This window comes from Pinus tabuliformis, chromosome X, assembly GCF_031772625.1.
Source record: "Pinus tabuliformis cultivar Carrire ecotype Pingquan chromosome X, CPIR1, whole genome shotgun sequence".
NCBI lineage: Eukaryota > Viridiplantae > Streptophyta > Pinopsida > Pinales > Pinaceae > Pinus > Pinus tabuliformis.
Genome location: NC_142308.1, coordinates 1503269171 through 1503284954, shown reverse-complemented (window position 1 = coordinate 1503284954; position 15784 = coordinate 1503269171). Strand labels below are relative to the sequence as shown.

At 37.1% G+C, this 15784-nt stretch overlaps 1 protein-coding gene across 1 annotated transcript; it reads right to left on the bottom strand.

Moving 5' to 3' along the window:
* Positions 1–7174: 7174 nt before the first annotated feature.
* LOC149145748 (uncharacterized) lies at positions 7175–14158 on the bottom strand. Its single transcript, XM_089453134.1, has 9 exons — positions 13294–14158; positions 12940–13034; positions 9115–9218; positions 8911–9011; positions 8700–8803; positions 8220–8510; positions 7839–7985; positions 7603–7737; positions 7175–7526 (listed from the first exon to the last, which is right to left on the bottom strand). The coding sequence occupies exons 1-9, from the start codon at positions 13594–13596 to the stop codon at positions 7304–7306; spliced, it is 1503 nt and encodes a 500-aa protein (XP_089309260.1). The 5' UTR covers positions 13597–14158; the 3' UTR covers positions 7175–7303.
* Between the last annotated feature and the right edge of the window lie 1626 nt (positions 14159–15784).

The window sequence follows — 15784 nt, the reverse complement described above, 5'->3', positions numbered from 1 at the left end:
TTAGCTGGAAAAATGATTCGTTATGGTACAAAGATCGCTTATACCTCTGTAAGAATTCTCAGCTAAAACAAAAGATTCTTATGGAATTGCACACTTCTCCCTTAGGAGGGCACTCGGGATTTTTAAAAACTTACCACAGGGTTAAGAAGGAATTTTTTTGGGATGGCCTTAAATCAGATATTCAAAAGTTTATGGTGGAATGTTTAGTCTGCCAACAAAATAAAGTTGAAACAATTAAGACACCAGGTCTATTACAACCTTTATCCGTTCCAAGCCAACGTTGGGAGGAGGTTTCAATGGATTTTATCACAGGTTTACCCAAGTCTGAGGAAAAGAGTGTCATCATGGTGGTAGTTGACAGACTTACCAAGTATGCACACTTTTGGACATTATCACATCCATTTAAAGCCAGTACAGTTTCTACTGCATTTATGGAAACAATTCAAAAGCTAAATGGAAACCCAAAGATTATTGTAAGTGACAGAGATCCCATTTTCACTGGAAATTTTTGGACAAAATTATTTTCTTGTCTTGGTACTCAGTTAGCTCATAGCTCATCTTATCATCCTCAATCTGATGGGCAAACTGAGATAGTAAACAAATGTTTGGAAGGATATCTTCGTTGCTTTGTATCTGATAAACAAACACAATGGGTCAAATAGTTGCCTCTAGCTAAATGGTGGTATAACACTTCCTTCCATACGGCAACAAAAATGACCCCATTTATGGCACTTTATGGATATCAGCCACCATCCATCACATCATATTTAAGAGAAAATTCTAAGGTTCAAGCAGTGGAACAGCACATCGAACATCAACAAGTCCTCCAACTCTTAAAGGATAACCTCGTGTTGGCACAGAATAGAATGAAACAACAGGCAGATCAACATCGCAGCGAAAGAAGTTTTGATGTAGGTGATTGTGTATTCCTACGGCTACAACCATATAAGCAAATGTCCCTCAAGCAAGCTAAGAAGGATAATAAATTATCACCAAAGTATTATGGTCCGTACAAGGTGTTGTAAAAGATTGGTACTATGGCATACAAATTGGAACTTCCTGCAGCTTCTCGATTGCACCCAGTTTTCCATGTTTCATGTTTAAAGAAGGTTATAGGCGACAAGCTCCCAGTTCAAACAATATTGCCAGAACTTGACAAGGAAGGAAAAATTATATTGGAACCAGAAGCAATCACAGAAACAAGAACTCGACAGCTACAAAATCGATCAATTTCAGAGTATCTTATCAAGTGGAAGAACTTATCTGCTGAAGATTCCATATGGGAGGATGAGAATTTTATACAGAAGCATCCAGAACTACTCAAGCGTTGAGGACAACACTTTTTTGAAGGAGAGGGGCATGTTGGGTCCCTATAATACTAGTGATTACCCCATTACTATTGTAGTTGTACCCATTATTAATATTGTTGTGCCCCTATTGTCCCCATATTGTTATTATTGTGCCCCATAGAATCCCTCTATTGTTATTTTTGTGGCTTTATATTATTATTGTTAGGTTAGCTGGCTTATATTGTGACTCCTTAGGCTCCTATATATAGAAATGAGGTTTTGTCATTTGAATCATCCAAGAATTGTTCATTTATGTAATGTAAAGGAGGTTGCCCCCTCGAAGAGGCTGAATTTAAGGCGTTGATCTATCTTTTCTATCTTTTTCTTGAGCTAGTTTCATAACAACTTAAATGATGTAATCTTTCATTCATGATTAATAGAGTGTACGAGAGTGATCTCTCTGTTCTGAGTGTAGTCTCCAGGTGCAGGCCTCACCTGTAAACATCTTCTTTTTCAATTTTGTTCACATTTTATCTCCTTTACATATTGTTTTCTATTGTAATCTAATCTAATTTTGGTAATTTCACGAACATGAGACATGCCCACCTCGTTCAGGGATGTTTTGTTTGTGTGCAAAGTGGGTTCTCCTTACTCCTCTACGAGACATTCTTTCCCCTCTTTCTCTACAATATGTCTGGGAGCAACCATGTGACACTGAAAACAGTGATACATTTCAGCAATATGGCAGCTCTTAAATTAGGGGCAACAGTTATCACCTAACAATTGTTCACTGAGCTATACAAGTAATGATCGAATACATTCGCAACATGGCACATAATTGCTACTTCGTGGCATTCACGGACGCCTAAAAAAGTACTCAAAAACTATATGAAGTGATTTTTTATTCAGTTATGCGACTTCACTATTTGAGTTTTGTGTGATCCACACGACTATTCCTTTGATAATCGTGCAAGTTTTCCCCATGCAACATCTCAGCCAACTTCAGTGCGGTAAAGAAAAACAAGCCTCCAAAGGCACTCTAATATTGAGGTATATACTTACCTTGAGCTTCACCACCATTCAAGACCATTGCTTTGGTAGTTCCATGTCTTCTCAAGCATAGAAAATTACAATTCAAACTTGGTCTATTCACACTTTGGAGCTTGTTTTAATTGAGCAAGAAAGCATCCCATAAATAGGAGCTTTGAAGAAGTAATTGGAAAAATATGATCTTGAGTAATGTTATTATATCAACATGAACAATAAGACCGTTTGGCTTGCGCATTCATCTTGGCAATTTATACCACCATGTTTGCTGTGGTTTCTTCTCTTTGAAGAGACAAATCAACTTCTTCATGTGCGAGAGAGAAAGAGCCATTTGAGAGAAAAAGAACCCTTCCAAGAAACGTGAGAGTTCAGCTAGCTTAAAGCATTCTTCTCGTGTGTATCTCAAGGCCCAATCCTTCTTCCTTGGTAATATAAAAGTATATTTGCTTTCCCATATCTTGTTTGTTAAAGATTTTAGTTTTTGCATGTTTCCCTTTTTATTTCTCATTTGCAATCGTATTCTTTTAATGAACTCATTCCACGAACAATTTTCTATCTAGTGTGGCAACCTTCTCTATAGTAAAACACATTTTCACTCACTTTTGTCCAAAGAACTATCCAACAAGTAGAAATGACAAAGAGCCTTATTCCCATCCTCGGTGTGTGGTGACTCATTTTATCCATCGTCGATGCTAATATGTTATGCTTTGTTTCCCTGTCACCAACCCTGAGCTGTATATCTTCACCATTAAATATAACAAGTTTATGTTACAATCCAATCCCATTAAAATACTTCAAAGTTCACAACAACTCAAAAAGGCATGACCACGTCTTTGTTGATTCCTTATGCAGCTGCCAGGCAGTTGCCTTTATTTATTTGCAATATTCTAATTCACGCCGAGAATGTGACGCTCAAACATTAAGTCGTATTTGTGCTGATTGCCTATGTGACTCAGACAGTTGTCTAAACAAAACAATCCTCTGAAGCTTTCATTTCATAATGCTTTTAAATGTAAAAGAACATTATGTTTGGGATACCGCCTTTTACATTTACCAACATTTCTTGATTAGTATTGCAATGGTCAATCTCAATGCTCAAATTGTAATTCTATGCTTATGAGGCACTCACCTTACTATTTAACTTTAGTACTCTGTCAGGGAATCTAAAGGTTTAAACATAATTCACTGTATATTAAGCATTTACATTTTCACCCTAGCTTCAGAGATTCACACCCGTCACTTGAGAAAGAATGTAATTAAAACTGCAATGTTTAAAAGAAGAAAATTAATCAACATAAGCTGTAAATCCACATTATTCTCATCTTGTAAATGCTTCTATCCCTTTTTGTTGTTTTGGAATGGTTTAAAGAACTATAAAAGCTCCCCTTCTCCCTTTTCAGAAAGTATTGTTTAGTTGACATTTCAGTGAAATATGTAAAATATATCAGCAAAGATTTTAAAAATTCAGATTGTAGGTTAAAAGGCAATACAGTCTTATCTAAACCAACTGTAAGATGAAAACCGTTTGAATCCTTTTTAAACAATCTCGCAACGTCATCTCACCTTGTATAAATATGAAGCCTGCTAACCCTGTTTTGCAGTGTTTTCATTCAAGCGACTTGATATTAACACCATTGCATACTATTTGCATATTAGGCTTACAGATACTTATACACATTATCTGAAAGAAAACTGCACTCAGCCAAATATGAATCTTATCATCGCATATAACTTGAACCACCTTTTAAATTGGAAAAGTTCATATATTGGGTTGCCATTGTAACTTCCAAAATTGTATCAATTTGTTGAAAAGCGTAGTTGTATTAAATTTGTTTTTAGGAACATGCAGTCGTTACATCTTAGGAATGTGAAGTGTCTGCAATGTCCCTCATAGATGTATAGAAGTTGAATAAAGGTAAGGTGGCTGCATTGTATTACATAAAATAATTTGATGAGACAGGATGTCCTTCGTTAATCGTTCTAGTCTTTGTCCCGGGTGGAAGGACAACTGGTTCTATTGTTAATGATACTTGTCTCAGTTATTCTTCCTATCTCTATATTCAAAATTAGTTTAATGCATGTTTCCGTTGTTACTTATCTGTTGCCTATGTTCTATTACATACCTAGTGTGTACACATCTTTGTGTTTACTGTTTTACAACATGGTATCAAACCCATGGGTTTTGGTTCTGAGAAACCCCAACGATTTCATCCTGGGAGGATTGACTGATGAATAAACTCCTAATTTACAAAATTTGTAAATGGATACAAGTTAGCTTGTAAGTCCTACATAGACGTATGACCCATAACAAGGTTTGTGTTACTCTTCTATGGTTGTGGATGCATGCGACAAGGGTATTTCTTAGATATGCTTTTATCAACTCCAAAGATGATTTTGAACATTTCAGGTGGAACTGCATGGGTGTTGGATGTCTATCCCAGTGTGGCCAGTGGACTTGCACGTGCATTGGTTTCAAGGTTCTATATGCTCAAAGAAGATGTCTTTCAAGGGGGGTTGGTGTGCACTGTGCATGTATAAGACAGATTAATGCATCATGTGTTGGACTGATACCAGGCATGAGTGATTAAATTACTGCTAGAACATAAAGGCTTGGAAATTATGTTCTTGGGGGATGGGGGGTGGGTATTTCAGAAATGTGAACAGTGACTTTAAAGTAACTGACGTAGGCATAAACATTTTATAAAGGGAAGGTGGGTGAATTGTATTAAATAGAAGAGGGGATGCCCTTCTCTTTCTTATTTATTTGTTGCCTCTGTTTTATTACATTGTCTGTTTGCCAAAGTTATCAAGACTATATCTGGCAAATATCCAGTACAGAAAACTTGGAAGTGTATTCATTTATGTGTTGAAATCGAGGCATTCATATGAGGAAAAGAGTGCATTAATTATCAGTCTGCAAGTGTGGTGTGGTAGCTAGTGTATTGTATGCAGCGCAATTCATGGAATATGCAGTGTGATATACATGATTAACAGCAGTGGAAATTATGAATTCGTCAATTCTTGCAACCCAGGGGGAAAAACGGACTATTAATTATTTCAAGCCCCTCATACAAATTAGATGAAATAGAAAACATATTTAAGGGTATTACATGATCTTGGCCCTCCCGTGGAAAAAATTACTAATAAAACAGATTAAATGGATTAACAATCTCCACACCTCAGTCATATTATCAGTGCCTGCTGACTCACTGAACCAGACTTACTGGAAATTTGGAACCAAATAATTTGGAAGAACCATATTATAGCCGAAATTTCAAAACGCTAATTTGGTAACCATATTGTTTGCATCTGTCGAAGTCTTCTGTTTTACAACACAGTTTTCCTCACTGGTTCCTTGTTAACATTTCAAGTGTTACATTACTATCAGGTGTCATAACTATGTTGCACGGGTTCCCGAACCCGGGGGTGGGGTTCTCGAACCCAAGTACCGGATTCTTGGATGGGTGCTTCTGAGAAGAACCCATAAGAACCGGGTTCTTCTATAAAGAACCGGGTTCTCCATTAAAAAAAATTGGGTTCTTTTGTCTTGACAGGTACGAAGAACCCTGATGATGGGTACTTGGAACCCCAAAATCGGGTTCTTTGGAGTTCATTTTAATTTTAATTTTTAAATTTTTAATTAATTTAATGGGCATCCCCTAATATTCCAAGTAGCTAGTTCTGCATCTTTCGAGAGGAATTGGAGTACTTATGTCTTTATCCATTCAGTAAAGAGAAATAGGTTGGGCTCAAAGAAGGCAGAGAACTTAGTGTACATTCATAGCACACTTTGTCTCATATCTTGAAAAGATCTTCGTTACAAGGAGGGTCCTTTCAAGAGATGGGACCAATACACAGATGATGTTATGTGTGTGGGTGAGGAGATACAACCAGATGGCCTTATTGAGCTACCTCCAGTTGCTATGGATGAGAAAGAGCCTCGAGATGAGAGTGATTCCTACCTGGAGAGCATGCTAACTGAAGATCTGAGTGATGTTGATGACATGGCTTGAGGAAGCCATTGTTCACTATTAGCTATTTTTATTTTAGTATTTTAAAATTTCCTAGTTTTTGTTTGGAGATGCCTTAAGGCAAATTTTGAATGTAGAATGACAATGGACATATATCATGATTCTTATTAATATGTAAACTCCAATTCACACTTGATATAACAGTAGAAATTTTGAAATTTCACCGTGAATGTTGAATGTTCAATGATGTGCATGCTTAAATATCTAAAGTTTAAATCACAAGTATTTTAGTTTTCTTGTTTAAAGTTGAAAAATATACAATTTCACATATATTATAATTTATAAAATATAATATTTATATATTATATATATAAATTATAATATACCCCCGACGAACCCACGCACCCTGTTTCAAAAAATGATGTCCCCGTTCCCGTCCCCGTCCCCGTACCCGTCCCCGAACCCACGTTTCCTGGCAACATAGTGTCATAACTTATAAGTACCTCACGCATCTTTGCAAAACAATTTCCTTTATGATCTTGTTACAACTTACAGCCTTGATTGAGATTTAGAGAAAAATGCTCTCTCTCAAGACATATTCAGTTTTATTGTTACTTTCTGAGTGTTTTTCCGACAAAAAGCCATAATATGTTGACACTAGAAGCTAGGAATGGCTTTTTCTTCATGAGCAGATGCAGAAATTCGAAATGAAGAACCTAATATCTTACTGTTTCTTTTATGGTTGTTTATGTGGGATAGACTCATATCAATTGAAAGAAATTGAGGAACATGTCAGAACTCAGAAGTATATATGTCAGTCTATTCCTTGGTATTCCTGTTAGGAATCAAAGCATGGGCAATCAGGCATAAAAGGTAAAATAATCTCACCTCGTGAATTAAAATTTCAATGAACTAAACAGCCTCCTACATTGTATAAGGGAGGCTGTTAAAAACTCACTCTTTATCTTCTTTGACATATAATATGACCAGATTTCACTACTGTCTTTGATCAAATCTAGATAAGTGGCACATACAATTCTCCGCATTACTGCATATAGAATCCAATCCCTGATTGACAGAAGGAACTGCACTAATTGCTCTTGACATCTGCTTTCGACATCTTTGAAAAATGCTATCATACAATATATCAAACTGTACCCCTGCTCTTTCTCGGTTGATAATAAAGAGGATGTGATCCGCTTCCACAATTGTATAGTACCTGTCAATTTCACAAATTAGAAATCTCCTAAACAGGTCATTCTCAAAGTTTGACACGAGTTATTTGCTAGTCTTACCAAACACCTGGTTGTAACGTATGACCATCCTTAAATTCTGGACTTAGACAGCAGTGGGGATGGGGCTCAGGAAAGCGGGGATAAAGCATTGAGATTGTGTTTAATGCTCCATCGTTGTCTTGCCAATCTTCATCTCTGGTAAGAAATTTATGGTTAATAGAAGTAACACCATGAGCAATTTGCACAAGCAAAGCAGAAGAAAAATCCATTTGTTGAATGTGCAATCAATCACTCACTTGTAATCTTTGTAAGGAAGTGGTACATTGTTAGGATAACGCCACTGGCTCATCTGCAGTGCCCTTATAGATAGAAGAGGATGAATTCCAAACAGACCTGAAGGTATGGTGACTCCAAACAATTTTCGTGTCTTTCTAGTAGCATAGCTGTTTCAAGCAAATGTATTTGAAAAATCAATATTCAAAGAATTTTAAAATTCAGATTTTCCAGCCACATATTATACGTATGATATGCACTTTATGTAACATTCTAATTGCTTCAATGAAAGAAATGGCAGACTTAAATGTATATCAGTAGAATAGGATTTGAACGTCTCTATCTTCTTTTGATGTTTAAGACTTATTTCTATCACAAAGGGCCAAAATAGCAGCAGTCACCACCTGAAATAGTAGGTATTTGGGAAAGTCTGGAGTTTTGTATTGAGTTCCACCGAGACCTGTAGGCTTAAATCTGGAAGAATCCAATCTTCTGAAGCAAAAGGTCCAACATTTCCTAGAAGACTTTCTATAAGTCCAGAAACCCCGACCTTCTGCCAGGTCATATTAAAGTGATCAAATCCAAAGTTGTAGTAGTTTTTCAGCCAAGCAATGTCCAACCAATCATAGATAATAACTCCCACACGACACAGCTGCAACAGACAGATGGGCTTGATTGTCTTTCCATCTTCTGGCCTACAATGCTCAAAAAGAGAAGGATATTGAGGCACAGGTATTGAAATGTTTATTATGAAAACAATGGTAGAAATAGAGATACAGGTACAATACCAAAACATAATTTTGGAGTCCACTACAAAGTAAAAATAGGCATCCTCCAAACAAATTCATAAAACAAACAAGCAAAGCAATTTCTGGGAGACTTACTGCATTCCATCCAGGTAGACACGAGTTGTTCCATTGAGAGCACCAGATAAGGAAGTAACACTCAGCACCCAGCTTTCAGAACTGTTCTCATACCCCTGGAATTTCTGCATAAAGATAATTCTAGCATCAGTAAAGAAAAACTCTTCAACTTTTCTGCATACTACCAATGGAATAGTAAATTTAGGCTTCGATTAATAGGCACTTGGATTACCTTTTCGGCAAGCATTTGCTGCAGGATCCTGACCACTTGAACACCAGCAGAGTGCCCAACAAAGTGTAACGGATGATTCTCATCCCATTCAGGATAATAGCCTGTAAAATTTCATAACAAAGCAATGAATGCTTCTAGTTTCAGCAAAGAGATCCTGTGGAAGATCTTTCATAGTTAGAATAATGAACTCTTATATTCATTTACCTTGCTCATAAGTCTTGCCGAAGCGGGCATGGCCATACTGAGCACTGTGTTCTTCTCCATAATCTACTGTTCCACCTTTTAAGTAATAGAAAAGGTCCCGAGCCCTGCAAAAACACAACCAAACAAAGTTGCAAGTTAGTGACAATAATAATGAATTATATGGTTCTATCACACATTAGATTTTTATGGAACTCAGATGCCAAATGCACAAATTGAAGATAGAAGCATATAGAACGAAGTGTCGTCCATTCAACAGACCTGAAATTTTTAAATAAAAAACCCAATTTAGTTTGAATATCAACTTGACTGAACCCAAATATCATCATGATCATACCTAATATAGTCTTCAGATAAAAACAAACGAATTGATTCAAGGATGAACTTAAACTGAGATCAAAGGCATATTGAACATGAGTTTATAGTTGAAGTTTTGAACCCAAATGCAGCACTGGGTTAGGACAGAACCCAATGATTTTTTGGGAAAAAAGTAAGAATATTCCAGAAGCTCACATAATTCTCTTCTGCTAAATTAGCTTATAGTGCCTTATGGGAAATCCAAAATGCATATAGGAACTTTGAAAAATGAGAAATAGAAAGCCAAAGAGAGACTTCTCATACTTATTCTAGACAGAATTACAAAGAGACCAACAGATTCTGACAAATCAATAAAACTGTTTTTGAACTCCTCTGAATTAGGTGTTTGTGGCAGAAAACAGAATACAAAACTCAAACCACAAAGCAGTAAACCAAACATCAGCTCGAAACAAAACCTAAATGCATTAAACAAAGCCTCACAGATCTTGGAATTTGGATTATAAATCAGTAAAGTACACATGAACATGAAGTTATCTTCAGGGCATCAAATAAAGAATGGACTCAAATTGATAACTGCACAATGACAAAGATCCAATATATAATCACGAGTAAAAAATACATCAAGAGTCGAGACCAATGAAGAGTCTTAACTAGTCAAAAAACAATGATGGGGCATCATAAAGTCCAAATAATACTATACGCTAAGTTCATTACAACATGAGCTGCCACCCACATATGTAGGGCCTGCTCTCTCTTCATGACATGCAAAGGTAAACTGTCATAGACCTATAGTCTGCCTGAATTTTCGCTTGCAAACTTGAGTTTCTTCCAAGTCTGTTTTGGCACCTGAGGTTGTGCAGTACTGCCTTGCCTAAGATGTGATGGCTTGGCTAGCTTGTGCCTACTACAGCTAGACTACACCTCTTCACTTATGATCTGCCCATAACTTTGCCTTAAGCTACAATATGCCAAATACAACTAAGTCCTGTTCAACCAATTTCGTTCAACACTATGGACATGTCCAACCATGGCCTTTAAAACATCCTGATCCCAGCATTACTTAGACAATTAATCAATATTTAACCAACATAATACATTTCAAGGAACATAACATTCATCCCATCTAAAGAGATTACCACACATGTATAAGTGGCACCCAAGAAAGACGCCCTGACATTATTATAAGAAGAACGTTACAGATATACAACAAGGGAGTTGCAACCTTCTTGCTTGCAACTCTATTACAGATGTACAAGGAGAAATATTTTCCCAAACATACATGCACAATCCATTTTCTTCTTCTTTTTCCCACTTAACCAGTGCAATTTTCCCTATTTGAACTTAACACAATTGTAGAGTTCCTTTACACTCTTGGTCAATAATCAACAAATGATTGATTGGTGTCTTAGCACCGTTGAGGCATTCACTAATTATACATGTTTCTTGTACTTGCAAGCCCCTCCAAGCCTAATTGGACCCAGATGTCCACATTGCCAACTTCAACTATGCCCAGTGGTGCCATTGCTCCCTTCATGACTTCTTCGCCTACCATCCAATGTTCAATGGTGTTGCACGTAAAGTGCCATGCACTCAACAAGTGCCTCCAATGGATGTGTGCCCAATCAATGCATCCCATGATTGTGTTCCATGAATGTTTGTGCCTAAAGGAACTTTACCATCTGTCACAACTCCCAAGTGTGGAACGCCCAACTCCTTGGTTCCACATGTAGCCCAAGCACCCAAGCCTATAAAATCCAATTAAGTTCTTCTATGCCACTTTGTTAATCATTAATTGTGCATGTCTATGGACAAGGTTGCCCATGTCGGGAAGGCTTTTTTGCAGATGTTTCAATGGACCCAATCAATCAAACATAACTATAGAATGGATAAGGGCCAATACCATGCATATCAGCTGAATGAGTTGGCTAAAGATACTATAACACTTCCCGAGTTCCTTTCCAAGCTTCTCTTGGTCTAACCAACTAATGCAAGCTACCAAGGTTTACAGTGTGCCAAATTTATGAGCAAGGGTGTCCAACATGTACGTAGTGCACCTCGCCAACCAACCAAGGCACTCCAAAACTGACTTTTGTAGCCATCAACCATAGTATTTCTGTTCCGATTAGTGACCATCAATGTGATCATGCAGCAAAGGTGCTTGAAGTCATTCAATGCTAGGGCTTTACACAAACTATTAGGGTTTTACCATTCATTCCGAATCCCCCTTTTTTGGACTATTTGGTTGGATCCTTTTAAGTAAGGTGATTTGGTCAGCACCCTAGGTTATAAGGGCTTGTAAGTAAAATCATATGCAGATAGATATCGATAATCAAAAATTCATAATGCATCAGTTCGAATCTCCCAGACCATTCTCTCTTCACAAAAGCAAACGTAGACTACTTAGCTTTTACCTTTCACCACCAGTCCCCCTCTTTTAGGTGACTTTGTTTGATCTTTTTGGGCAAGGTGAATTGGAGAGTGCCCCGAGCCATAGGGACTTGTGAATAATATCATGAGCAAAGAGGCAATGATAATCAAAGATTCATAAGCAACAATCTTGATCCCCCAAGCCACTCTCTTTTCATGACATGCAAAAGAAAACTAACTAGGTTTTACCATTCACCCCCATCCCCCTCTTTTGGGTGACTTGGTTGGATCCTTTTGAGCAAGGTGAGTTGGAGAATGCCCCAACCCCTGGATCACAGAAACCTGTAAGTAAAATCATAAGAAGACATGGAGTGATAATTGAAAATTCATAAGCAACCAATCTATATTACCCAAGCCATGGTTGAGTGTGCAAAGATGGACTAATCCACTTTTATCATTTCTCAACCCCGCAACTAGTAAAGACCTAATCGACCCAGCAAAGTCTTGATTGACCCAGTAAAATTCTAATCAGCTCTTGCATAACAAAAACAAACAATGTGAAAACATCTAAATATTGCAAAATACAATATTTTCTTTCTTGCAATGATATATCCTGAATGGTGATTTTTTTGTGAATACGGTCTTTGAAGGTTAGTAATCGATCTCCTTCTCTATAGAAAGATTAATCTCCTCTTTCCAGCAACCTTCTTGGATCCTTTTGGACAAGAGAATGCCCCGGGTTACCTAGACCACTATGAGCGAAACTGCGCAAATTGACCATGTATATTTGAAAATTCATGCTTCATTGGTGCAAACCTGCCAAACCACGGTCAGCATGTGCGTTCCCAATAAGCATGAAGTTATATTAGACACCCTAAGCCTAACCAGCTCAAAATCAAAATCAATAAACGACTCAACTGCATCATAACGCACAAGAGCTTAAAGCTAAAGCCCACCTGCTCTCAAAATAACATAAGATGGTGAACAGAATCCACAATGAATCACATCAAGTTCCTTAAAGTGAGCTGAAAATGCATCAAACTTCGGAAGGGAGAAAAACAAAAATGTAAATCTTTAAGGCATCGCACACCAATTAAATTAAAGTCTCTTTAAGTTGCTTTGAACGAGAAAACAAACACGTACCTATCATAAACGCTTGTCAGAGAACCCAAATCAGGAACAAGCACACGGTCATCTTTCTTTTCAGCCCCTGCCCAGTATGACATGCCACCCAGTTTCTGCAACCAACAGCATCCATTAATAAGAACCAGAAATATATAACCAGCTCACAAAAAAAAGGCATATCCAATAAGGCCCTGATAAATCATTTATGACAAGTGCTAAAAAGAAGGTCCACCCGGTAAAATACTAATAATCAAAAGGGTTAGTCTCTTTTAAGGTCAATCCTTCGAAATTAAGGTCCGAAAGACCTTATTTGGTCCTGAAAGGTTTCACAAGGTTGGTCCTAACTGCACCTCAGTCCAAATCGAAACTCACCCCTTTCCCGAAGCCAAAAATCCCATGGACCAGCACAATGGGAGCCACTTCATAGCCCTCAAAATATGGTCCGTTTCCTATATCTCTGCTCCCTTCAGAGTCCACAATATTCGGCTTACTGTAGCTGTCCGCCACCGTCTCCCATATCTTCAGCTTCTTCAGGTGATGATTGTTCAGAATTTCAACAATGTCAAACGCCACAGCAGAGCTGAATATGTAGAGCCCATAAACCAAATGAGTCACAGTGCTGAGCAATAACTCTGCAAAGCACAGACCCAGCGACGCTACTGCCCATAACCGCATATTCAGAAACCGGAGAAATGTCTTCGAGGTGCTCAAACCCAGGACCTACTGCTCATTCTTGGACACGAGAACCGATCTGGAGCTGGTGAAGATTTATTTGGGTATCGACAAATTTCATTTGGGTGCCGAGAAATGCAATCGGTTGCCGGATTGCTGCCCGACTGCATTCATTGCTGTCGTGACAAAGAGGAGTAATAGATCGGCTGTCAGGATCAACCCTGTGACCTATGGGGCTGTCTGAAAGTTTACAGTAATGATTCTCCGAGGATTCGAGGAGAATTGAGATCTCCTCTCCCCGGGATTCCAAAGACGAGAGAATGGGAGAATGATATAGGTGCCAGCCTGATTCCCAGGACCAGGATTTATAAGTTCTCCAAATCTTAGACAAATTATTTAGTATCTTAAAAATTCTGATTCACTCAAATGATTAGGAGACAAGTCGATGAGATCAGAAAATTTTGGATAATTCTGGAATTTGAATGTGAGACGAGCTGGGGTTTATTACAATACAAAAGTTAGTTGAACAAACGCGTTGAATGTTCAATGTCGATTCAAAGGCGCGTACGATACGTAATTTTACAAACCTGAAACATATGACATATATGTTGTTGAAAGCGGGTGCTTATTATTTCAGAGTTCCATTACTCTGATAAAATTTTGGTTGTTTTCACTTTTGCTTTAACAAGTAAAATATATTTTATTGCTGAATTGCACAATGAATTGGGCAGGATAATTTAATACAACTTTAGGTTACCTCATCATTTTAGTTTTACAAAAATATATATTATTCTTCAGTTTCATTATTGACCCTTCTACAAGCCATCCAACTTTTTGGTTTACAAACTTATATATTATTCTTCAGTTTCATTATGGACCCTTCTCCAAGACATCTAACTTTTTGGGCAAATGCCACCACATCCATGTGGCCATCAATAAGTAGTTGGGATTGGTTTGTCTATCTTACACTCAAATACAAAAAGACCTTAGATTGTTTTGTAAGAAATGACGTGGTCTTTACTGGTACTTAGTCCACATGGCATCTGTTCATTAATTGCCACGTTGTTAATCTTTTTATGTATGGTGTAGTTTGGGCTTACATGTCAGAAGAAGGGGGAGGCTTATAATGGATGAAATAATTTATGTGGTGGTGCTTATTTTTATTTTTTTTGGTTATCATAGGTGTGGATGGAGGATAATGTGCTTTTGAGGGGAGGGAGGATAAGGTGTGAGAGAAGCTAAGGTGTCTTAGTGGGGAGGATAACATTTGCTTTTGTAGTGTATTTATTGAGGGGAGGGAGGATAAGGTGTGAGAGAAGCTAAGGTGTGTTAGTGGGGAGGATAACATTTGTTTTTTTTAGTGTATTTATTTAGATGAGTAGGAAGATGAGGTGTGTTTTTATGGTGTATTTATTTAGATGGGGAAGAAGAATAAGGTATGTTTATGTGGTGTATTTAATATGCAATATATGTATTATTTGTGATTTTTGTTAATAGAAATGTATATTTTTATGTTTTTATTATTTCTTTATGAGAATAAAAGTTAACACGTTTAATATGATATTAGTATTTATTTTTCTTTTATTTTTATGACAATGAAGTGAGGATTTATTTATTTTCAATTGTCGTCATGTATTATAAAGTTATCTTACGTTTCTAAATGTAGAATGAGAATTGTATTTTTCAATTCATCTAATGTAGAATGAGAATTGTATTTTTCATATTAATATGATATTAGTATTTATTTCTCTTTTAGTATTTATGACAATGAAGTGAGGATTTATTTATTTTCAATCGTCATCATGTATTATAAAGTTATCTTACTTTTCTAAATGTAGAATGAGAATTGTATTTTTCAATTCATCTAATGTAGAATGAGAATTGTATTTTTCATATGAAAAATACAATTCTCATTCTACATTTAGAAAAGTAAGATAACTTTATAAAACTGCACATTTTCACTTTTTACCATTTGTTTGTGAGAGTGAGAGTTAAAGAGGTGAACACCACAAATGCATTTTCCAAGTGGGAGCTTTCACATAAATGGGGTGTGGAGGTACATTTATTACAGCAATATGTACATTTTCATTCTCCCACTATTAGTCCAAGGATGGGGAGGGGTGTGTGTACAATAGTTTTGATCATGACAAGACTCAAAGGAAGAAGCTTGAGTAAGGATGGGGGGAGGTAC